The 25386-nt window shown below is 45.6% G+C and overlaps 2 protein-coding genes across 3 annotated transcripts; both read left to right on the forward strand.

Moving 5' to 3' along the window:
- LOC310768094 (uncharacterized protein) lies at positions 1 to 17342 on the forward strand (the record flags this gene model as incomplete). Its single annotated transcript, XM_083625804.1, has 17 exons — positions 1 to 114; positions 589 to 695; positions 1355 to 1456; positions 1960 to 2061; positions 3660 to 3843; positions 4195 to 4301; positions 5358 to 5456; positions 5962 to 6063; positions 7082 to 7183; positions 8616 to 8717; positions 9141 to 9315; positions 10301 to 10404; positions 12399 to 12491; positions 13702 to 13830; positions 14545 to 14716; positions 15816 to 15922; positions 17305 to 17342. Exons 5-17 carry the CDS (start codon positions 3773 to 3775, stop codon positions 17340 to 17342), a joined length of 1401 nt encoding a protein of 466 aa, XP_083481930.1. The 5' UTR covers positions 1 to 114; positions 589 to 695; positions 1355 to 1456; positions 1960 to 2061; positions 3660 to 3772.
- Positions 17343 to 20028: 2686 nt separating this feature from the next.
- Positions 20029 to 25386, forward strand: LOC310769399 (kelch-like protein 38). 2 transcript variants are annotated; one of them, XM_083628714.1, is made up of 5 exons: positions 20029 to 20145; positions 21201 to 21315; positions 21413 to 21491; positions 22328 to 22555; positions 23862 to 25386. In XM_083628714.1, the coding sequence occupies exons 2-5, from the start codon at positions 21249 to 21251 to the stop codon at positions 25303 to 25305; spliced, it is 1818 nt and encodes a 605-aa protein (XP_083484840.1). In that variant the 5' UTR covers positions 20029 to 20145; positions 21201 to 21248; the 3' UTR covers positions 25306 to 25386. The 2 variants fall into 2 exon arrangements, with proteins under 2 accessions (XP_083484840.1, XP_083484841.1); XM_083628715.1 differs by having other exon boundaries at positions 20072 to 20150.

Genomic DNA, 25386 nt, shown 5'->3' on the forward strand with positions numbered 1-25386 from the left:
CTTCTTTGACATCTTGGACAAGTATCCCAATGACATTTGCTCTGAACCAACAGCTATAGAGGTCCAGACATTGGATGGGACCCCAGCTTCTGAGACTGGGCAGATATTTACTACGTGAGAATTTAGTATTGTGTGAAATGGGTCTTGGAAATTGGTGGGTTTGGGGGGGGGTTGGTGCTTTTTTACTGTGCCTTGAGCTTTCATTTTGTGTCCAAACTAGGGATAGGAAAGAATAATAGAATAGTAGAGTTGGAAGGGATCCCAAGGGTCACCTAGTCAAGGAATCACAGCTAAAGAATCCATGAAAGATGGCCATCTAACTTCTGTTTCAAAACTTCCAATGAATGAGAGTCCACTACCTCTGAATAAGCATGCACAATGTTGCACTGGCGATGTGGTTTAGTTCTTGTCGTAAAAGAAATGCAAAGCTCGACTTCAACTTTTACTTTTATTGGAATACCTGTGACTATCTTATGGCATGACTAGGCAGTCCCCTTTCATTATTGCAGTTTAAGGCGTTGAAAATGCATTGAAAACCCTATGTGATAGCACGAGACAAGGCTATTGAGACTCTTTTTCTCTGAACAGCAATGATGCTCGCACTGGCTTTTCCTGCATCCATGCCTCCCAGGGAAAAGGCAAGCGCTGTCATGACTACCAGGTGCGATTTACCTGCCCACTGTCTTTCTGCTCTGGTAAGTTTTTAACAGCTTTGTTCTTTGAATCCTGTTGATGAAATTCTTCCTGGTTCAGTGTGTAGAACAGATAATAGAATGCAGTCAGACAAACTACAGATTGTAGGTTAAGTAACACATGGATCATAGAGTTGAAAGAGACTGCAAGAGTCCTCTAGTCCAACCACTGCAATGCAGGATTTTTTTTGCCTAATAATAATAATAATAATAATTTATTTATACCCCGCCCATCTGGCTGGGCTTCCCCAGCCACTCTGGGAGGCTTCCAACAAAATATTAAAATACCGTAGTACATCAAACATTAAAAGCTTCCCTAAACAGGGCTGCCTTCAGATGTCTTCTAAAAGTCTGGTAGTTGTTGTTCTCTTTGACATCTGATGGGAGGGCATTCCACAGGGCGGGCACCACTACCGAGAAGGCCCTCTGACTGGTTCCCTGTAACTTGGCTTCTCACAGTGAGGGAACCCCCAGAAGGCCCTCGGCACTGGACCTCAGTGTCCAGGTAGAACGATGGGAGTGGAGACGCTCCTTCATGAATGAAGGAGGAAGGAGAGGGGAAAAGACAAATGAATGTTTGGCTAATACACAAAAAATGTAGCTCCTTCTTTGGAGAGCCTGCTCCATCACAGTGGCCTGAAACTCACAATCCTTTCCTATAGGTGGTGAGATCCCAATCACCCCGGGACTAGAACCTGTTACACCTCCTGCCCCAACTCCCACCTTGAAACAAGTTGAAAGCAGTCCAGAAATCCCAGTGAAAGGTACGTATGCCACCCTATAGCTATTCCAAGAAATACTTGGGCTATATAACCAAAGTGTCAAAGAATCCTGTCCGCGTGCTGGAGAAAAAGCCCTTCTCTGGATGCCATTCTTGGGAGAAGAACTAAAAGGTGAAAAATTTAACACACTTTGGTAACAGGAAGTGGAACTACAGGAGCTGAAAGCTACATGAACTTGCTCAAATTCCAGAATTAATTTTAGGAATCCTTCTACATCATTTGTCTGGAATCCCGGGGAATGGAAAGCAGGACAAAGTTAGCTGAAGAGCCAATAAAGAAATAGTAGAAATAATCCCATCTCCTAGCAGTGGCAGATTATATACACGTTATGCAGTATACAGTCCTAAGGAAGATAGCATCTGGAGGTGGAGCTCAAAGAACAAGTGCCTAAGGAATAAGCAGAGGGCCATAGCATTTCCTGGGAGGGATGACTGCATCGCATTGGTCCTCATCTTTTAGCCTCAAATTGGAATCTTCCTCCATAGGTGGTGAAATCCCATCCACACCGGGTCCAGAGCCAGTAACATCTCCTGCCCCAATACCAACCTTGGAAGAAATTAAAGGCAGTCCAAAAATCCCAGTAAAAGGTAGGCATGCAACACTACAGCTATCTTGAGAGATTCTGGGGATTCATACAGAAGTGTCAAAGGTCCTATCCACGTGCTGGAAGAAAAGCTGTTCTCTGGACGCTATTCTTGGGAGAAGACCCGAAAAGTGGATAATTTCACACACTTTGGTAACATGAAGTGGAACTACAGGAACTGAAAGCTACACAAACTTGCTCAAATTCCAGAATTTATTTTAGGAATCCTTCTACATCATTTGTCTGGAATCCCGGGGGAATGGAAAGCAGGACAAAGTTAACTAAAGAGCCAATAAAGAAATAGTAGAAATAATCCCATCTCCTAGCATTGGTGGACTTTGGGCTTTTAAATTTCAGCAGCACTCTATGCAACACCCCAAAACATTTTTTGGGGGGGAGCTCAACTCTCACCTTCTGTTCTAAGTCATTGTTGTGGGACTCCCTGTGGCACCTTCTTGACTCAGTGCTCAGTGTGGGCGAACCGGTTGTTCTCCCCTAAATCTGCCTTTGCTCCTAGATCTATTCCTAATAAATAAATAAATAAAAACTCATCTATGTTGGTCCCAGACGATTGCCTTAACTGACAGATCACAACCATGCCTTCCTCCACATTCTGCCTTCTAGTAGACTTCTCCTTGCTCTAAGTAATAGTGGTCAGCACTAATGTAATGTATGATGTTGGTCCTTTGTTTTTGTTTTGCTTTGGTTCTTGTCTGTTGTTTGTAAGTTTTTGGCGGTTTTAAATTTGGAGGTTTAAGTACATTATGTTGGTATGGGAAACTGTCGTGTGATGGGCCAATGGCCGTAATAAAGATCAATACAATACAATAGCAGTGCTCACCTGACCTGTCATCACTGGTGTTGCTGCAGCTTACTAGGAGTGACTGGTGGCAGAGAGGTTGGCATGGTGCAAATGCACCAGCAGGAACACTGGATTGGTTCCAGCAGTGCATTCTACCACAACGACCATGCTTCTGCCTTGCCACTGCTCAGAAGTCAAAGCACTGCAGCCCCACCAAGTGCAACTGGCTCTTACCTTAACATGTCAGCCCCCAAGTAAGTACGCTCTCCCACCTACCCACACACCACAACACAGCTCACCACAGCAGGGAAAAAAAACAAGGTATGTCATCAACACAGAGCCTGTTTCAAGAAATGCTCCATTTGGGACATGTGCAAGAGTCAAAAGTGGTGTCCACAGGCTGGAGAGCAAGTTGTTCTCTGTGTGCTGTCTTTGGAGAAAGACCTAGAATTGGGATGGGAAACTTGTGGACCTTCCAGATTTTGCTGGACTCCCAGCATCCCAGACAGTTGAACATGCTGGCTGAGGAGTATAGGAAATGGAGTCCAACAACATATAGGGGTCATAAAGTCCCACAGCCTGACCTAGAAGATAAAAAAATGGAAATTATAGATGTGTGTATAGATGTAGATATCATACAAGAGATTCCAATTAATTTGAAAAATGTGCATAGCACTGAATTCCTAATTCAGAGGCCTTTGATTTGACTATCCTTGGACACTGGCAAGGCACCAAGCCTTCTCCTCTTTAGATGCTTCATAAGCATTCTAAGAAACCTCCTATCGCTTCTCTTTTGGTAGAGTCTCCTTCCACTTGCAAGACCCGCTGGTTTAACGAAGACAATCCTTCAGGTGATGGGGACCAGGAATTCCTTTTTAACCTCATTCAAAAGCACCCTCAGGAGATATGCAGAATGCCACTCGCGATCGAGGTCCAGACTGTGGATGGGATCCCAGCTTTGAAGGCTGGGCAACCGATTGCTGTGTGAGATGTTAAACCTTTCTTGTATACAATGCAATTTTTAATTGCCTAGCTGCAAAGCTGCAGAAACATAGGAAGCTTCCTTACCCCTGAGTCAAACCAATTGCCCATCTTGCTCAGTATTGTAAAAACTGACTGGCAGCAGCTCTCTAGGATCGCTGGCAGGGATCTCTCCAAGTTCTCCCTGGAGATGCTGGTGACTGAGCCTGGTACCTTCAGCTTGCAAGGCAGATGCTCTACCACTGAGTTACAGCCCTCCACCTATTTCTATGGTTGCAGACTTTGCTCTGTCTCAATACCTCCTAACATTCTGTGCACTGCAACTGCAACCTATCTGCTTCTTTCTCTGAGCAGGCATGATGTCATCACTGGCTTTTCCTGCATCAATGCTAAACAAGCGAAAGGGCAACTCTGCTACGACTACCGGGTACGGTTCACCTGTTCAGCACCCTTTTGCTCCAGTAAGTTTCTAAGCGTGCTCTTCTAATAATTATGCAGTGATAATTTGCTTTAGTTTGCAGGAATGAATGCTCTCACCTTTAGCTTATAGTGTTCCCCGTACAGGTAAACAGAAGAGAAAAAATAATGCAGCCACCATCTTCTGTCAGTCTGGTGCAGCTTGGGGTGGTGTCATAATCCCACATTTCACATAAATAGCCATATTTCAAATTAGAAAATGCAAATGGTCAGACCTCTGGTCAGACCTTCTGCTCTGGTCAGACCTCACCTGGAGTACTGTGTCCAGTTCTGGGCACCACAGTTCAAGAAGGACACTGACAAACTGGAACGTGTCCAGAGGAGGGCAACCAAAATGGTCAAAGGCCTGGAAACGATGCCTTATGAGGAACGGCTAAGGGAGCTGGGCATGTTTAGCCTGGAGAAGAGGAGGTTAAGGGGTGATATGATAGCCATGTTCAAATATATAAAAGGATGTCACATAGAGGAGGGAGAAAGGTTGTTTTCTGCTGCTCCAGAGAAGCGGACACGGAGCAATGGATCCAAACTACAAGAAAGAAGATTCCACCTAAACATTAGGAAGAACTTCCTGACAGTAAGAGCTGTTCGACAGTGGAATTTGCTGCCAAGGAGTGTGGTGGAGTCTCCTTCTTTGGAGGTCTTTAAGCAGAGGCTTGACAACCATATGTCAGGAGTGCTCTGATGGTGTTTCCTGCTTGGCAGGGGGTTGGACTCGATGGCCCTTGTGGTCTCTTCCAACTCTATGATTCTATGATTCTATAAATATCCCCACCACCAAGGAATGGCACAGATGAACAGCATTCTCTAGACTACAAGCCCATCACATTCTGAAAGCAGGTAGCTCAAACAGGTGAACTAAGACACAGATTACGTACACGTTGTGCCGTATACAGTCCTAAGGAAGGTAGCATCTGGAGATGGAAAGCGAGGAACAATTGCCTAAGGAAGAAGCAGAGGGACATAGCATTTCCTGGGAGGGATGACTCCATCACATTGGTCCTCATCCTTTAGCCTCAAATTGCAATCTGCTTTCTCCATAGGTGTGATCCCTCCCACCCCGGGACCAGAGCCTGTTACACCTCCTGCCCCAACTCCCACCTTGAAACAAGTTGAAAGCAGTCCAGAAATCCCAGTGAAAGGTACGTATGCCACCCTATAGCTATTCCAAGAAATACTTGGGCTATATAACCAAAGTGTCAGAGATCCTATCCATGTGTGGGAGAAAAAGCCCTTCTCTGGGTGCCATTCTTGGGAGAAGAACCAAAAGGTGGAAAATTCCATACACTTTGGTAACAGGAAGTGGAACTACAGGAGCTGAAAGCTACATGAACTTGCTCAAATTCTGGAATTAATTTTAGGAATCCTTCTACGTCATTTGTCTGGAATCCTGGGGGAATGGAAAGCAGGAAAGCAAGTTAGCTAAAGAGCCAGTAAAGAAATAGTAGAAATAATCCCATCTCCTAGCAGTGGCAGATTATATACACGTTATGCAGTATACAGTCGTAAGGAAGATAGCATCTGGAGGTGGAGCTCAAAGAACAATTGCCTAAGGGATAAGCAGAGGGCCATAGCATTTCCTGGGAGGGATGACTGCATCGCATTGGTCCTCATCTTTTAGCCTCAAATTGGAATCTTCCTTCATAGGTGGTGAAATCCCATCCACACCAGGTCCAGAGCCAGTAACATCTCCTGCCCCAATACCAACCTTGGAAGAAATTAAAGGCAGTCCAAAAATCCCAGTAAAAGGTAGGCATGCAACACTACAGCTATCTTGAGAGATTCTGGGGATTCATACAGAAGTGTCAAAAGTCCTATCCATGTGCTAGAGAGAAAAGTGGCCTTGGGGTGCCATTCTTAGGAGAAGACCTAGCAGGTTTGGTAACATGAAGTGGAAAGCAAATGTGAAGGGACTGTAAACTAAAGCAAACTGAACATTCCCCCAGGACTAATCTTAGAATTTTTCCTAGTTAATCCCACCAGAATACAAGGGGAGTGGCAGGCAGGGCAAAGTAAACAAAAGATACAATAGAGGGTTGATAGAAATTATCTCGTTCCCCAACATCAAGCCCTGTAGCCCAATACTCTCAAGTCTACAATCACAGTCAGAAAGCCAGAACACAGGGAGTTGAAAAACCAACTGTTGGTTAAGTCCCACATTGTATGCACTATACGTTTGGGTTGTATACTGGATTCGTCCAAATCCCAAACTGAATCAGGTCAATTCTGGGGGTCTGGGGTTGGGTTCAACCAAGTCAAGTCACAACAGCACTGGATAGCCCTGGGTTAGGCCATCTGGGAGAAAGGGCATTGAACAGGAAAACTACAGGGGGTCTCTCTGACCAGAACATTTGCCAGTGAGCAAAGGATTCAATACTTTGAGTTGAGCAAAGGATTCATTCATGTGGGCTGGTGCAGTCCTGTAGGGAAGGTTGAGATTTTTTGGCAGGGGAGATGCAAATTCTCCTCCTTCCTTTTTCCCTCTCCTTCCCTTATGTTTAATTAGGGTTCTGAAAACCGTAATTAAACATTGACCCCACCCCAAATTGATTTAGTTCTGGATCTGGGGCAGGTGGTCTCCAGACTGGGTCAGGGGAGAGGCACATATCCCCTCTATATATGATCCTTGAGAAGGGGTGAAAAGGAAGAACAAAGAAAGGGATGGTGAAGGTCAAATAAATAATGGAATGTATCTTTTCCTTTAAGGCCTCCCACAGTCACACTGGTCCCCTTCCTTCAGCCTCAAACTCATAATCTTTTTCCATAGGTGGTGAGATCCAGTCCACACCAGCACCAGAGCCCGTTACACCTCCTGCTCCAACTCCCACCTTGGAGCAAGTGCAAAGCAGTCCAAATATCCCAGCAAAAGGTATGTAAGCAACACCAGTGCTGTTTCAAGAGATGGACTGTTTGGAATAAATAAGGGTAACCTATAGTATTCCCCTGGTAGAGAGCAGATTGCTTTTAGGATATTCTATACATCCCTAACCCTTTTGCCTAGAAGGAAACAGGAAACAACAGAGAAAGCAGAAAGAGCTTAAAACTAAATACAGTGGTACCTCGGGTTACGCCTCAGATTACAAACGCCTCAGATTACAAACGCTTCAGGTTACAAACTCCAATAACCTGGAAGAGTTGCCTCGAGTTGAGAACTTTGCCCCAGGATGAGAACGGAAATCGTGTACCAGCGGCACAGCGGCAGCAAGAGGCCCCATTAGCGAAAGCACGCCTCTAGTTAAGAACAGTTTCAGGTTAAGAACGGACCTCCGGAATGAATTAAGTTCGTAACTAGAGGTACCACTGTATAGGAAACTTACCAGGAGAGAGGAAATTAAGTAGGAAACTTATTGGAGGCGATTTTATTTATTCAAAGTAGGAAAAATCACAGAAGCATTTTTTTTTTTTAATGACTTGCCCTCAAAGAAATACTGGTCCATTTATCTAAATAAGAGTGGGGTTGAACAGTTAACAAAGGGACCTTTTCATTTGGACTTCCTTGAGCACAGTTGGTCAAAGCACACCATAACTGCTTCTGTATAAAAGAAAGCCCTGTGCTCCGCACATTCACTATAGTAGGTAACCAAAGTGGATAAAATTAGCAAACACAGGAGCCCCTCCAGAGGAGATTAAGCCTGCCAAACTGCAGGTGTATACGTTTAGTTGCTTTATATGGGGGAAGTAAAAGGCATTTTCCCCCCTCCCCATAATTTCTTGGGGAAGGGATTTGTCTCTTGCTCTTTTTTACCTCGAAATAATTAAGAGCTGGCTAAGCGGCATGTATTCCTGCATATACAGTGGTACCTCAGGTTACATACGCTTCAGGTTACATACGCTTCAGGTTACAGACTCTGCTAACCCAGAAATAGTGCTTCAGGTTAAGAACTTTGCTTCAGGATGAGAACAAAAATCGTGCTCTGGTGGCGCGGCTGCAGCAGGAGGCCCCATTAGCTAAAGTGGTGCTTCAGGTTAAACACAGTTTCAGGTTAAGTACGGACCTCCAGAACGAATTAAGTACTTAACCCGAGGTACCACTGTATTTATATATTGCAGCCTCACACCAACCTTTCCATTTGGGGGCTGAGTTCAAACCCCACTCAGACCAGGGTTTAAATTCCCACTTAGCCATGGAGGTTTATCCTACCTCAGAGGGTTGTCGTGTGGATTAAAAAAATTAAGTGAGGAACCATGTATCATGCCACCTTGTGCTCCTTGGGGGATAGGTATGATAGAAATGAAATAATGAAGTAAATAGCATTCATGCAAGAACATTTTCACTCCAGCCATCAACCTCTTTTCTACAGGTGACCAGAATCAACCTGGGGCAGGATTAGAGCCTGTTACCCTTCTAGCCCCAACTGCTGTCTCTCCAGAAGTGAAAACTGGGTCCCAAGTTCAAGAGCAAGGTGTGTGTGTGTGTGCGTGCGTGCGCATGAGCAATATGCCTTCAGTTGTGTTGCCTGCTCCAAGTTGGCAGAAGCATGGTTGCTTAAAACCAACTTAATTAAAACTTGTGTGGTTATTCTTTTTATAGGATTGTCTCCAAAGTTAGTCCTGCTCAGAGGAGATCTATTGAAAATAATGAACATGACTAAGTTAGGTCCATTAATTTCAATAGGTCTACTCTGAGTAAAACTCAGTTGACTACCGCTCCAGTATCTTGAAGGGCAGGCATGGGCTGGTTGGCTGAAACACTGGGCAGGAGCAATCCACTCTGCAGCATGTTGTTGTAGCTCCAGCTTGTTTCCACTTGGGGGCAAGCAAAGAACGCTTTCCCATTGTTATCACTGTTTAATCAGCTACAACTCACATTTCTTTTTCTCCTTCAGCTTGCAAGACCAATTGGTTTGACCGGGATAATCCTTCTGGGACTGGGGACTACGAACTCCTCTCTGATATCATGGATGAAAATGAAATTGACGCAATCTGTCTTGATCCAATTGCAATTGAGGTCCAGACAGTGGATGGGATCCCAGCTTCTGAGACTGGGCAACAGTTTGCTGTGTAAGATTCCATGGGATGAGTTTGGAGATGATTGGCAGAAGTTGTCTGAGCTGGCTCTTAAGTGAGCCTAGTTGGCTGTCTATAAACAATTTTCTTTGGCAACCAAGACTCCTCCACGATGTATCTGGCAGATGTTGTGTACACTGCTTCTTTATCAGCTATGAAGGTCTCCCCAGATATCTCATAGACACAGGTTTACCATCTCCAGAGAGAAGGTGGCCTTGAATGGGAATGATAAGGGCGTTTGCCTTTATGAGAACTTTGGAGATCTGTGAGTGGGTTGAGTGAAATCATAGAATTGTAGGGTTGGAAGTAGCCTCCAACCACCAGTAGTTCAACTCGCTGCAATGTAGGAATCATAGATAAATAATTCCTGACAGAGGGCCACCCAACCTCCAATGAAGTAGAGTCTACCCCATTCCAAGAGCCAAGCAGCTCATACCAAAAGAAAGTCCTTCCTAATGTCTACTCAGAATCTGCTTTCTTGCAAATTGAAATAAGCATTGTGGACCTAATTCTAAGATTTGTTCTGTCCTCTGGAATAGGCACATGGGGTGTTTGCAGCTGAGGCTGTCATGGAACTGAAGCTATCATCCCATGTTGGAAGCATCATTCTATGGCAGGCATAGGCAAACATGGCCCTCCAGATTTTTTGGGACTACAACTCCCATCATCCCTAGCTAACAGGACCAGTGGTCAGGGATGGTGGGAGTTGTAGTCCCAAAACATCTGGAGGGCCAAGTTTGCCTATGCCTATTCTATAGCTGGTCAGTTGGGTGCTTGCAGCCCTGGAAGGACAGCTTCAGTTGCACGACAGCTTCAGGGTCTGACTTCCCCATAAGCCATGACAGCTTCCTTCACTCCTGTTTGTGGGTTTGGCTTTCCCTGCCTCCCTGGCCATGTTGGGATGTCACCTCAAATGACTGCCAGAGCTCTATCTCCTTCAGCTGTTCCATGTCTGCTTTGCCTCCTGTGATCCAAACAGGAATGATTCTACCCGCGGATTTGCCTGCGTCAATGCCCACCAGGGAAAAGGTGTCATATGCCTTGATTATCAGGTGCGGTTCACCTGTCCTGATTCCTTCTGTGGTGAGTAACAAAGACCCCGCCCAGCTCAATCATACAAGAAAGCAGAGCTGATTGAAAAGGCTTTGCATTAAGGATAAGGTGGCGGGGTGTCTTGCTTTGCAGGGAGCAGTCCTCTATTTGAATAAAAAAGTCATAGAATTGTATAGTGGGAAGGGTCCACCCTTCACCTAGGTTGGATCTAGACACATCAAAGAAGCGATCCAGTTAAATGCGTTGTAAACTTCATACAGTGAAGTTCCATTGGCAAAAAATGGGACTCCACAGAGCCATTTGATGTCATAGTGTTTTAACACATATAAAGCTATGCATATAAAGTCGCTGAGTCCCTAGTCCAGTGATGGCAAACTTTTTAGAGACCGAGTGTCCAAACTGCAACCCAAAACCCACTTATTTATCGCAAAGTGCCAACGTGGCAATTTAACCTATATATCTCTTTTTTTTCTGTGTGTTTCACGTTTCTTCTTTATGACTGCTGTTGTAATAAATAATCCTTCATAAAAGTTACGGCATTACATTCTTCATTAAATTATCTTTCCATTGACATATAACTTTATGGTGTAACTCAGTACTTTTTTTTCTTAAAAAAATGTATAGGGTTACTCTCATTTTGACTCAAGAAAATCACCACTGGGGAAAAATAAATACAGTTCAAATTGGGGGAAATAAATACAGTGAATTTCTTCTCCTGTTAGATTCACAAAATGTTTAGGGGTATGCGTCCCCCTGCATCCCCAAAGAAAAAAAACACTAGTATTACTCCAAAACAAAGTGGTGTTATGAGCCTTCAAACCTAGGAAATACATTTTTTATTTTTTTAGAAGGTTCCACAATTTTGGCCACTAGTGTACACTGGAGGGCTGTACTAAGAGCCACCCTCTCCCTGTTTTGATATGAGATAATAATGATTGTCTGCGTGCGCACAAACAAATAAATATAAATAAATAAATAAACCCAGCCAGATGGGCGGGGTATAAATAATATGTTGTTGTTATTATTATTATTATTATTATTATTATTATTATTATTATTATTTGCCATTTCTTTGGCTACCGTTTGATCACAGCCTCCACGGAATGAATTTCTCTGTTGGCTTCCATGGGGAAGTGCCGTGAACTTGTAAACCCAGCAGCCCCTTCTTAGGTTGCCGCCTTTATATGCTTACTGGCCTGGGAGTTAAGCCCTGCTGCACTCAAGGCGGCTTACTCCCGAGTAGGAAAAACAGACTGGCGGGAGGCCCTGGCGCATCAAAAGTCAATGCCTGCTCAGCCCCTCACTCGCTAGCCAGGTCCTGGTGCCACAGGCTTTGGATGGCACAAGCCCTCCTCTCCTCCTTCTCCCTCACCCCAGGCACAGAAGCTACAGCCCTGCTGGGACAATGGTGTGCATGCCCACAGAGAGGGCTCTGTGTCCTGTCTGGCCCACGTGTCATAGCTTTGCCACCACTGCCCTAGTCCAACCCCCTACAATGCAGAAATCACAGCTAAAGACTCTCTGACAGATGGCCATCCCAATTTTGCTTTAAGAACTTCCAATGAAGCAGAGTCCGCCACCTTCCAAGGTGGTCCATTCCACTGTCGAACAGCTATTACTGTCAGAAAGTTCTTCCTAGGTAAAGGTAAAGGGACCCCCGACCATTAGGTCCAGTCGTGACTGACTCTGGGGTTGCAGCGCTCATCTCGCTTTATTGGCCGAGGGACCCGGCATACAGCTTCCAGGTCATGTGGCCAGCATGACTAAGCCGCTTCTGGCGAACCAGAGCAGCGCACAGAAACGCCATTTACCTTCCCGCCAGAGTGGTACCTATTTATCTACTTGCACTTTGATGTGCTTTTGAACTGCTAGGTTGGCAGGAGCAGGGACAGAGCAACGGGAGCTCACCCCGTTGTGGGGATTCGAACCGCCAACCTTCTGATCGGCAAGTCCTAGGCTCTGTGGTTTAACCCACAGCGCCACCCGCATCCCTAATGTCACCTAAATTACATATATGTTTCCAGCAGGAAAAGGCCAGCCTGGAGTGGAATCCACATCTGCTGTGACTGCTGCACCTGTACCAGCAACACAGGAGACGAACCAGTTCCCCACTCAAGGTAAGGAATGGAGGTGTGCGCAGCTGAAGAACTAGAAAACGTGAAACATTAAGCCACACAGCTCCTCATATACACAAATATTATCACATTATTACATTTTTTTTGTCGCGTTTATATTCCACGGAGCTGTGACCTTCATTGGGGGAGAAAATTTTCAGGCAAGGAAATGCTTTCCAGACACCGCTCTGCACTTCCTGTCCTGCAGAGTTGAGGAAAGGCAATGGCAGAGCACATGGGAAACATAGAATCATAGAACTTCAGAGTGGGAAGAGACCCAATGGTCATCTAGTCCAAACCCCCTGCAATGCAGGAATAATCCAGCTTCAATCCCAGCATTTCTACGGATTGTTCCAATTCAGCAGTAATCGGGGGGGGAGGGGTTTCCCAGGGAAAGCGACAGAGCGAAAGGAAAACCTCTGGGACCCTGTGCCTTGAAATCACAGAACGAAGAGAAGAGATTATGGGACTAAGGGAAGTGTAGATGAGCCCTCGGTGTGGAGGTGTTACTAAAGGAAAAGGCTTCAGCATCTATCCTGATTTTCCCATTTCTTTCCTTTTTTTAAAAAAAAATTATTAATAATTTCAACATAACAAATTATCAAAGCATATCATACTAATTATTTCCCCCCTTTTCCCCACCACCCCTTTGAACCCTCCCCCCGCCCAGACTTCCCTCAGCTCCTCTCTCTGATTTCTCAGCACATACTATCCTCTGCATGTTATGAAATTATATATATCCTTACCTTATCTATCTAGTTACAGATAGGTAGCCGTGTTGGTCTGCCATAGTCAAAACAAAAAAAAAATTTTTTCTTCCAGTAGCATCTTAAATACCAACTAAGTTAGTTCTTGGTATGAGCTTTCGTGTGCATGCACACTTCTTCAATGTATCTGAAGAAGTGTGCATGCACACGAAAGCTCATACCAAGAACTTATCTATCTACTCTGTTAGCAACCAATAGATTTGTGTATGTTTATTCAAAACCTGCCAAGGAGTCCAGTTCATTTTGTTTTCTTTTTAGATAATTTGTAAAAAGCTCCCATTCTTCCAAGTCACAGTTGTCCTTGTCCCGCAATTTGTATGTCAATTTAGCCAGCTCTGCGTAATTCATCCATTTTTCTTGCCACTGTTCTTTCGTTGGGAGATTTTCCCATTTCTTTCCAAGATCTCCCTTCTCAGAAGTAATGGCGCCAATCACTTTCCCAACAGGCCAGGATCAGTCTGGGCTGACGCCTGCAGCTAGCACACCTGTTGACTCTCTACCTGTGCAGACAACGACAGCTAATACCCCCATCGACACTGTGCCAGTCCAAACAACTCCCCAAAGCCCTGCACCAGGTAAGGAGCAAAATCCAAGTGAAAAATTCTAGCCATGAATTGTACATCTCATTATCATTATTATTAACTGGACGCAAAGCTATTGTGTCTGGATCTCAGGGGACTGCAACACTCTTCATGTTGCATCTCTTTAATTTTGCGTGAATTAGGCTGTTTTCTGTTCGTTTGCCCACCATGCTGACTTGCAACTATGCTGACACGTAGGCCTGTGTTTCTCAGAAGTTCAGTTCATTTGGACCTCTGTGGGTGGCGCTGTGGGTTAAACCACAGAACCTAGGACTTGCCGATCAGAAGGTCGGCGGTTTGAATCCCCGCAACAGGGTGAGCTCCCGTTGCTCAGTCCCTGCTCCTGCCAACCTAGCAGTTCTAAAGCACGTCAAAGTGCAAGTAGATAAATAGGTACCGCTCTGGCGGGAAGGTAAACGGCATTTCCGTGTGCTGCTCTGGTTCGCTAGAAGTGGCTTAGTCATGCTGGCCACATGACCTGGAAGCTGTACGCTGGCTCCCTTGGCCAATAAAGCAAGATGAGCGCCACAACCCCAGAGTCGGCCACGACTGGACCTAATGGTCAGGGGTCCTTTTACCTTTACATGCTCTGAAAACATCGATGTCCATGGGTTTACTTTTATTGCAACCATAAGCAGAGAAGAATATGGGGCTGGAAGGTTTGCAACAATTTCTAATACTCTACTCTCTTGGTTTCTTCTCCCTTAGTTTGCAAGACAAAATGGTTAAACCGGGACAATCCCAGTGCAACTGGGGACTATGAGCTGATATACTACCTCAAAAAGGACTATCCAAAAGCCATTTGCAACAAGCCAATTGCTATCGAGGTCCAAACTGTGGATGGAATCCCAGCTTCTCAGACAGGACAGATATTTTCCAGGTGAGAATTCCTCTCTGACTTGGGAAGACGGAGATGGTGGCTATAGGTTGCATCCAGTGTTAATTCCAATCTGTTGAATTAATGAGCATGACTAAAATAGGTCCATTAATTTCATCAGCTCCTCTCTAAGTAGAACTTAATTGGATAGAACTGTATAATTTTGTTTTGTTTTGCATTTAAGACCAGGGTGGAATCTACACACATTTTTTAAAAAACGCTGTGAAAATGCTTTTTTAAAAAAATCTAGTGTTGCATTTGTATATTGCACTTTACAACACATTTAAAACGTTTTATTTGCAGCTGTACAGCTGAGTCCCAGGACTGGGATGATGAATCGGGTGGCTTAACTCTGAGAGGCAGAATGCTCTTTCAGAGTTAGAGAATGGTTGTCCCTGAAATGACCCTCACAGGAATTTGAACGGTGTACTCGTGCCATCAGTTTCAATGTATGGCTATTTTGGCAATCTGCCTTATTTCACCTACAAATGATTTTTTTAAAAAATGGAAGGAAATTTGAGAAAGTCACCCTAAACAAATAACAGCAGCAATTAGAAAAAACAGAATCAGAGAATTGTGGTGTTGGAAGGGACAACTAGTTCAACCCTTGCAATACAGGAATTGAAACTAAAGAATCTCTGACAGATGGCCATCCAACCTCTGTTTAAAAACTTCCAAGGAGAGTCCACTACCTTCCAATGGAGTCCATTTCACTGTTAAACAGCTCTTGCCATCAGAAAGTTTGTCAGCCCTTGTAAAGGCACAATAAGTTGACAGGCAGTTCCTGCAAACCCCACTTTGCCACGACTTTTCCTGTCCTGCACCTGCTACCATCTATGGCATCAGGTGTGGGGCAGGTGACTATAGCTTAGCAAAAACAGCCTTGTGGGCCAAACAGGGAGGGTTGCCAGGTCTAGTTGGGCCTGTTGGCTGAAGGTTCCCAACTTCTGATGTAAGCAGGAAAACAATCTGTGCAGTCCACTGGAGTTCAACCAGCTTTTGCCACCTATACTGGAAATCAGGAACTGGCCACTCTCTCAAATATGGCTACTATTTTTTTCCCATACCTGTCCCCCATACTCTGCCTTGTGTCGTTGAACAGGAATGATGTAGTCAATGGGTTCGCTTGCATCAATGCCCAGCAAGGAAAAAGGGGTGTCTGCCACGACTATAAGGTCCAGTTCACCTGCCCAGAATCTTTCTGTTCAGGTGAGTGTCGATATCACATCCAGTTCTTATATGGAGCAGCCAGGGGAAATGGGTCATGCAAAGGATTCCCCTCTTCCAAGTTAACAGTGAACTTACCCAATATCACATGTCATGTGCCCAGTATTCACCGTGCCAACTCTATTTTCCTGTGACTTGGCTAGATGTGTCTGAAATGCTTGTCATCTGAATTTCTCCCCAGAGTGGGGAGTTTTTGAACTCTTGGTCTTATTTCTGCAGGGGGAGCCAATGTCTTGAGAATCCGCCATTGTTATGTATAGTTTTTAATTTCCAAATTGCACATACACACCGTTTGCTGCTGGAGAAGGGGGAGCAATGTGATTCAGTTTGCATTTAAAGGCTAATCCACACTTTCTGAAACAATACGCAAACTGAAACACAGCCATTCTTTGGCATTTGCACTTCTCTGAATTGTGCTTTTTGGTTCTCCAGTCAAGTAATGTGTGCAAAAATGCACCCACAAATGAAAAATATGCATAAAAATGGATATCATTGCAAAAATTATATACAAAAAATGTATGGGAGGCAGTGGCGTAGCGTGGGTTGTCAGCACCCGGGGCAAGGCAAGTAATTTGCGCCCCCTAACCCGTGGATTTGCGCCCCCTAACCCGTGGATTTGCGCCCCCTAACCAATGGATTTGCCCTAAACCCAGATGTTGCGCCCGGTGCGGCCGGCCCCCCCTGCACCCCCCACGCTACGCCACTGATGGGAGGAAGTGCTTTGCAAAAACGCGTTAGGAAAAAATTGTACTAAAATGTTGGTGAATGTTCATGAGGATTTATTATTATTATTGCTATCTGATGAGGAAATGCAGAGATCTGAATTTAAGGCTGGGAAAATGAGGAAATGAGAGAAACTGAAATTGGCAGATTCATCTATCTCTGTTTGCTGCATCTTCCCATTCTTTCAGGTCTCTCTATCAACACTACTGACATACATGGATTAAACACTGCCAAAAGGGGGGGTGCAATTGTATGTATGATTGCAAAAGGATTCATGTGTGGTGTTTTACCAATGCTTTGTGCCTGTGTGTATGCTGAGAAAAATGGCAAAAAAGCAAAGTTGATCTAATTATGCATACAGTTGGTGTCGTCCTCATTCTTTGCTTTATCAAAGTGCTGATGTACCAGTGAAACACTGCACAAAATTAATCCTGAAGCAATTGTACATACAACCACAGCAGAGTTCCTTTGTTTCAGTGTTTTATCTATGCAAATATGTCAATAAATGAAAAGATTCTCGGACCATCATGCTTGTTTAATGAATTACCAGTACACAGGGAAGTTGAGCTTTAGAGATATGGGGAGGAAGGAACTGAATCAGTCCAGATTTTCATGCTGGATTTCTGTTTCCTCTCCTTAAGGAAATGACCAGAAAGGTGTGAAGGAAGAATCCCCATGAGCAGTCAGCTGCAGTCTTCAGCTTCTACCCATCTCTGGAAGAAGGTGGTGTCTTCTCATTCATCCTTGCTGCTGGCCTATGGCTCATACTTAATGCAATAAAGTCTCAAACGCAACCCCCAACCTTGATGGCGGTGTCTAATTCTCTTCACAGTTACTGTGCAACTGCTCAAAAGGCTTCAGATTTAACAGTTTACAGGAACAACAGTGATGGAGCTGACATTATGTCATGTGAAAACAATGGAAAGGGTCACAGTTCAATGGCAGAGCATCTGTTCTACATGCAGAATGTCTCTGGTTCAGTCCCCGGCATATCCAGGTAGGGCTGGTAAAGATTCCTACCTGAAGCCCAGGAGAACTGCTACCAGTCTAAGATAAATAGGCACATGACCTGGCTTGGTATAAAACAGCTTCCTATTTAAATCATAATAATCATCATCATCATCATCATAAATTTTTATTTATACCCTGCCCTTGTCGGTTCAAAAACTGGGCTCAGGGCAGCTAACAACAAATTTAAAGCACTTAATTGTAAAAGCAGCATAAAATACAGTATAAAAACATGAATAACAATAAAATTCAAAGTTCAGAAATCAATTTAGGGGAAATCCATCTAATAAGCTTAGATAATCACCAGGGCTAGCTGTCTGAATTAGTCCTACTCGGGCCAGCAAGGAGGCCAGGGGAGAATTAGCTGTGGGGTCTCAGAGTGGGTGATCTTCATAAAAGGGGAGGGGGAAGGAAGAGAAGGGAAATAAAAGATCAGGCTGAATTCAAATTAAAGGCCAGGTGGAATAGCTCTGTCTTACAGGCCCGACAGAAGGAGGTTAAATCAGCCCTTTATTTAGAACCATTAGGTCTAGCATCTTACTTCATATTTGGAAGACGGACCAGAACTCATTGGTAGAGGACATGTTTTGCATACAGAAGGTCCCAGGGAAACCAGAGAGGACCTGTAGCCGAAACCTTATTTGAAGTTGTTTGCAAATATTTTTGAAACAAATGAATATAGCTTGTTAAAAATAAGAAGAATTAACGAAGTATCTGTACTAGTAATTGGTTTTTTTCTGGTGGTAGGCAACACACTTGAAGCATTCAGCTTAAAGGAAGGTTGTGGACTAATACAACCTTCCCTAACCTAGAGCTCTCTGGGTGTTCTCACACTCTCTAACTCTCATTATCCCTGACCATTGGCCATGCTGGCTGTGGTTGATAGAAGTCCAATGATACTTGGAGGGCTGCAAGATCCCCATCCCTGATTTAACAGATCAGGTTGGGGAAGGTTGGACTGGCATCAGTTTCACGTGGTACGTGACCACTCTTAAAATGCCCAGCAATATATGATGGAAGGATAAAGGTTCACCATCCATTCTGCAATGGGACAGAGGTTTTTGGGTGGTTCGGAACCCAATGAACACACAAATGGGGTGTAGGCTAAAGATGTTATTGCACAGCCCAAAGAGAACCACAAAGCACTGCAATTAGTTTACATCCCTCAGATTGCTGTGAACCCTATCAGCAATGGTCATGAGTCCTGAAGGTGGAGCTTGGCTGGTACACAGCACTCTCGGTGGATAGCCTTTCATAGACATTCCACCAGAAGAGGCTTTCTCAGGGCTTGTACACTGTTCTGTATAACGTAGTTTCTGGGAGAACACACCAGCTACCCACCAAACTAAAAGACACCTGGGTAGGCAGCCCAAACAGGTAACTTCTAAGTGTGGGATCAGCAGAAGCCTATCTTAAATATTAAGATTCCCACATGGTGACATAAAATCTGTGAGAAACCACTATTTTATGGAATAACAGGATAGGAACAGAAGTAACCCTGCAAAGCCTTTCTAGACACAAAAGGAACATTGCCGCACACCTCAAAACAGCAACGATTTCCTGCAATATCCCAATATACCATCCCTGACTTAATGGATCGGGTTGGGAAAGGCTGAACTAATATCATTCTCATGTGGGGAGTGGCGAACCTCCTGCAATACTCTTAAAATGTTTACACTAGTTATTCTGACTCTGGGTGAAAACAGTCTTTATGGGCTAAGGGAGGGAAACATTTAGGGTGACAGTAGGAGGTGCCTGTCAGGAGCTCGTCCTACACTCGAGTAGGACCCTGGCAGAGACACATGCAGTACCTCAGTACCTCAGAGCCAGATGGACAGATTGACAAGGTGGAGGCCGGGCTATCAGGAAACTAGTGGTCTGGAAATGTAACAACCAGCTGCTCAGATCAGGAGAAGGCAGAAGCTTTTTCCCCATCAGGGTGTTCGCTCAATGTTAGTGGACTCCCTTTCCCAACAACCCTTCCTTCCAGAATTCCTCTTTCCCTGTTTGCCCACCTTTCACTTACCTGCATGCCCTTTTACTTAAAACCAGAGATGACCCTTGGCTGTTGGCTTCCTCCTCTTCCTCTGTCTAACATTTGCCTTTGTAGAACTCGGCAGGAAAGAGGCTGGAGAAAAATCTAGAATTAGTTGCCTCTGTCTATCATCGGCTCTGGCGCCACCTGCTGTTGGCTCCCTGCCTTCCACCCTAGAGGTTCCAATGGGCACAAACCACCATGGCCCTAGACCCAGTGTCTACTTGGAGGCTGGATTGCCCACCAGCCAACAGGACATACGCGCTCTCTCTGCCTCTCTGCACCCAATGGACAACATGCACAGTTGATGTCACAATAGCTGCACTTCAGAGTGTCCCTGGCAGGCCTTCATCAACAACAGGCACTCACCTTGAGCAAGAGGCCCTAGAGATGGCATGGGGCCGCAACAGTGACTTGAAGAGCAGGCCCTTTTGAGGAGGTGAGGTGAGAGGGGCATATGCAGGTGGGCAGCATCTTCTGCCATTGATGGTGCTGTCCTTTGGGTGAAAACTTCACAAGCTCCTTAACACTGTGGTCACTCTTCCCTGGGGTAGAATCAGTAATTCAGAGCTTCACAAACACACACTCCTCCCTTCATGCAAACCATTCATGCTACCACAACTGAATGAAATGTTGCAGCCAAGCAGATAACCTGAAGAAGAGGGGCCAGTGAGGGATGTAGCACAGGAAGCCTCGGCTGGAATCCAGTTTGAAAATGAATCCAGAAATCAGTTTCAGTCAATAGTGCCTGCTTGCTGCTCTAGCACCATTTGCAGCAAGTCTCATTTTTGCTCAAAAATCTTGGGGAAATGTTCCCCATGTTATAAGCTAATTTCACTCTGAACTCTCTTTAATGCTGGCCATCAGGGATAGAGGAAATTCTTGTTCTGTACACATTTTAGGCAAGCTGGCTAAATTTGTCATTCTGAGGCAAGTACATGGAACTAAACACAGCTGTCATTCAAACTGCTGTTCAGTTAAAAAGAAAATCCATCAAAACCTGTATTTTTTTTATAAGGAGATGTATAACCCCCCCCAAAAAAACCCCACATTTTTAGGGGTATTGCATATGAAAATATGCATTGTAGTGGGAAATTGTAGCTGTGCATTTTAGGGAGAAAATGTGTATTAAAAATTGCAATACATAGAATTTAAACATTATTTTGAAATATATCTTTTTAAGAAGAAGATCTTCACAGAATGAGATTAAGTGCACTTAATTTTGAAATCATGCTGAAATGCCATGGAATGGAAAGAGACTGATCTATCCATCCCTATTTGTCACTACAAAACAGACTATCTGAGAAGGTGGCAGATTCCCCTTCACTGGAGGTTTTCAGGCAGAGGTTGAATGGCCACCTGTCAGGAGTTCTTCTGTTGTGATTCCTGCATTGCAAGAAGTTGAAGTAGATGACCTTTGGGGTCCCTTACAAGTCTATAATTCTAAGATTCTATACAGCTGTATAACTCATCTCTCTCTCTCTCTCACGACAGCTTCCCCTTCCACTTCTCCTCTCATCTACTTCCTTCATCCTGCTTGTCATGAGTTCCAGTCATAAAAGGGAGCAGCCAGAAACCTTCAAACCAAGACCTCTCGGCTTAACACAAGGTAACCCCCCAAGACCTCTTATGCCAAAGAACTGGGGCCATCTTATCAAATGACCAGCTGTTGTCTCCCTGACCTCCTCCCCTCTCCCTGACTCCAGGTCTAGCAGAGATGTATGAGGAAGAGCTGCTCTATGATGCCACCCTCATAGCCGATGGACAAAGATTCCCTTGCCACAGGTAGGCCTTGATTTTTCTGAGCAATGTGAAGGCTGCCCAGAACTCATTGTTTGAATGTAAAGGTTGCACAAAGAGCATCTCAGGTTCATCTGCCTTGAAAAAGGAAAAGGGGAAAAAATCAAGTAGGTGAGGGCAGGGAACATTTTTTCAACCTTAAGGTCATATTCCATTCTCAGCAATGTCAAGGGGTGGGAGTCAGGAGTAGGTCAGTAATAATTCACACGGTGTCAGGAAGTTAACTCTTGATTCAGAGAAATCAAGCAGTACAAGCCTAGTGAACACAACTCTTCCTGGTAGCTATTGCCTCAAGGAAAATCACTTGCCAGGACTGAAGGTCCCCACTGTCCCACAGCACTCCTCCTCCACTGGTTCCTTCTCAAGCAATTTGAGGTCTTGCGTGTCTTTGCTCCACCCTCTTCATACCCCTTCGGGTTCTGAGAGACGGGAGGGGAGGGAAGCTGGTCACAGCAAGAGGGAGAGATAGCCTGGCTTCATCCCCAGCCTGACTCATCTCTGCCTCTTGGCCCCTTTTCCTCTCCAGCCTCCAATTCTGCCTCTGCTTCTGGACTGCTGTCTTCCACAGTCTCCTCCCGCTCACTAAACCATTCCCTCTTCAGCTCCCAACACCTCCTCCTCTCAATCTGCTCCCTCTTCTCCCTCTGACCACTCATCATCATTCCACCACCACTCCCCTGGCACTGAGCCTTCTTCCCTTGGGGTTCCCCAGCTGGTGCCTCCTACCAGTCCTCTGCATCCAGCCAGTCCATGGCAGGCAACCTTCCAAGGGTCTGAACTTGGCCTCCAGCAATTGCAGTTCTCTCTTTCCTTCCCTGCAGAGCCCTGCTAGCAGCTATTAGCCCCTACTTTCGGGATGTTTTTATCAATACCTGGAAAGAATCTGGTGGGAAAGAAGTTCTGCTTCAGGAGGTGTCTCCATTCATCATCGAAAACATCCTGAAATATATCTACACAGAGGACATAACACTCACCCCTGAGCTGGCGCCGCACCTCTTTGCTGGGGCCAACCGCTTACAGATCATACCGCTGCAGAACCTCTGCTGTAGGTAAGTCACTGCATCTTTCTTCTCACACCATGCAGTTCCACAATTTGACAGGTGCAATGTACATCACACCATGAGCATGCAAATTCCAACTTGGATGGCTTTAAAAGAGATAAATTTGTGGAGGATCAGGCTATCAGTGCCACTAATCCTGATGGTTATGGTCTACTTCCACTATTGGAAGCAGCATACTTCTGCATGCCAGAGTGCTCTTCCCCTCAAGTCCTGCTTATCTGCTGCCCATGGACATCTGGTTGCCCACTGTGAAAACAGGAGGGTGGCCTAGAGGAACCATTGGTCTGATCCAGCAGGACTCTTCTTATGCTTGTAGTGCATAATATCTTATCAGGATTCTTTTAGCCTAGGAATGGAGAACCTGTAGTGCTACTGGACCACCAGATCCCATCATTCCCATCAATGGTCAAGGATGATGGGAACTGGAGTCCAGCATCATTTGAAGCAAGGTCCTTCAACCTTGGAGCTTCAGAACTACAACTCCCAATATCCCTGACCATTGACTATGCTAGCTGGGGATGATGGAAGTTGTAGTTCAAAAAACATTTAGGGACTCAAGGCTGAAAAATAAAGTAAGGTCACAAGTTAGTCACACCTACTTTAGCTAAATTTGGAGTGAGGGGTGAGGGATAATGAAGAGTTGCTGCAAAGAGACAGCTTTGAAATCTGCTGTTGCTGTCTCATGGAACGTTGAATATGGACACAAATGGAGAATCTAAAAATGTCTACAAAATTCTGGGTTTCTTTATGGTTATAAGAGTTATATCCATAGAGAAATCCAAAGGAGTCTCCAACCAGTTTGTCAAGGCCCTTGGACTATGGATACAACTATGGGATTGCTTCATCCAACACAGCTTCCCAGTATTTGTTACATGGCCAAAGGATCTTCAGGACTAATGTAAAATCATGAGACAGCGGGTTCCCATATTAGCATGCATTTTCCCATAAGCAAATTCCTGCTGGATCATCCGGTCCACGCGGATCTCAGAGTGGCCATCCACATGTCTAGATAGGAAACTCATAAGCAGGACGTGGGTTCAAGAGCATTCTTCCCAGTTGTGATTCCCTGAAGCTGGAATTCAGAGGCATACTGGCTCCAACAGGGGAGGTAGATCAACAGAACCATCATGGAGGGCAGCCCTTGGTAGCCTTATGAATTTGTCTAATCCTCTTTCAAAGCCTTCCAATTGGGTGGCCATTTGGCGGTCCTGAGGCTAACCACCAGGTTTCACGGTGGGAGTCATGCAGGTTCCTCTGCGCCACAGGCCTTCCTGTTCCTTTTTTCGCCTTCCAGGTTCCTTGGGAAAAATCTCTCTGTGCAGAACTGCTTTGAGATGTATTCTTTGGCAAGGACGCATAAGAGTCCTGCCCTCCTCCATGCGGTCATACGCTTCCTCACCAGAAAATTCAGCCAGGTCTGCGAGCATGAGAGTTTCCGCCAGCTGGACCTCAGCACACTCATCACCCTGATATCCTCCAGCAACCTTGAAGTGGCTTCAGAGATCAAGGTCTATCGGGCAGTGCGACTCTGGGTGCAAGGGCAATCCAGCAAGCATGGCCCTTTGCTAGGAGACCTGATGCGCCATGTCCGCTTCCCGCTCTTCAGTCCGGAGGAGCAAGTCGAACTACAGAGGGACTTGGAGAAGTGGAAGGACCTCAGGCTCGAGTGGAAGGTGCTGGATGGCGAGGAGAGGTTTCGTCACATCAAGGGCCTCCGGCAGGGCATGTACAAGCCGCACATCCTATGCATTGACACCCAGATGTGCGAGTACCAGGAGCTGGAGAGTGAAGAGGCCCACATGGGCTGCTATGACCCACAGACCGAACTGTGGGAGAAGCTTCCCGGCCTGCAGTCCTTGACGCATGCGTGTTGCGCCACAGCTGGTGAGAAGATCTATGTCTCTGGAGGCATCTGTAAGAACTCTTACTCCACCGCCGTCTATGAGTTCAGCTCTTTCAGAAACCAGTGGCTGCAGCTCGCACCCATGACTGTGCCCAGGGCTGCACATGGCTTCCTGTTCCACAACCAGAAGCTCTATGCCATGGGGGGATGGTGTCAGTTCCAAAGCTTCCTCAACTTGGCTGAGGCTTTTGACCTCGCGACAGGGACGTGGGCTACGATCGCAAAGCTCCCGTTTGCCCTGAGCCACCCGGCCTCCAGCGTCTTCCAGAACAAGCTGTACCTCCTTGGCGGCGCGACGGGAGTTTCTGGCCAGTGGCTGTTCCACAAAGGCTTCCTGATCTACGAGACCAGCTCCAACACATGGACTCAGGTGCCTCTGTCCACAGGTTTCTTTGCTGCAGGAGCTGTGGCTGGGGACAGGGGGATCTATGTGATCGGGGGGTACATCGAGAAGAAAATGCGGGACTGGGTTGAAGGGCTCCTCATCCCCGAGAACCGCCACAGCTCTCGCAAGTGCTTCTTGGTCAACGAGACTGGCAAAATTAGTGGCAACATTGGTATGCCCAAACTGCCGCGTGGGGTTGCCAACGCAGGGGTAGTCTCCTGCGGGAAGCGGATCTACGTGTTGGGTGGGGAAGACTTAACCCAGCGCTACAAGATGATTTACTACTGGGAGCCTGGAGAACCCCGCTGGCACCGGTGCACAACAGAGATCCCTACTACCCGCGAGGGCATCAGCAGTTTTGGATGTGTGACCATGATGAGGCCCATCCCACATATCCGCCAGCTTTTCCAGGTCACCGCCCTTGTCATTGTGTCTGCAGCCAGCAAATAGCCATCCCCCTGGTGGTCCTGAATGAACTTCCGAGTGAGCAGAAACCGGGCAGACACATGCAAATAAATTATAGCAAAATTA

This window comes from Podarcis filfolensis, assembly GCF_964270895.1.
Source record: "Podarcis filfolensis genome assembly, chromosome: 8".
Taxonomy (NCBI): domain Eukaryota; kingdom Metazoa; phylum Chordata; class Lepidosauria; order Squamata; family Lacertidae; genus Podarcis; species Podarcis filfolensis.

Bases quoted from the DNA above. Each gene is read 5' to 3' on its own strand.
- LOC310769399 (XM_083628714.1), top strand. From the start codon at position 21,249: ATGAGTTCCAGTCATAAAAGGGAGCAGCCAGAAACCTTCAAACCAAGA. The intron at 21,316-21,412 runs GTAACCCCCCAA...CCCTGACTCCAG, and splicing joins ACCTCTCGGCTTAACACAAG to GTCTAGCAGAGATGTATGAG. The intron at 22,556-23,861 runs GTAAGTCACTGC...TTCGCCTTCCAG, and splicing joins CTGCAGAACCTCTGCTGTAG to GTTCCTTGGGAAAAATCTCT.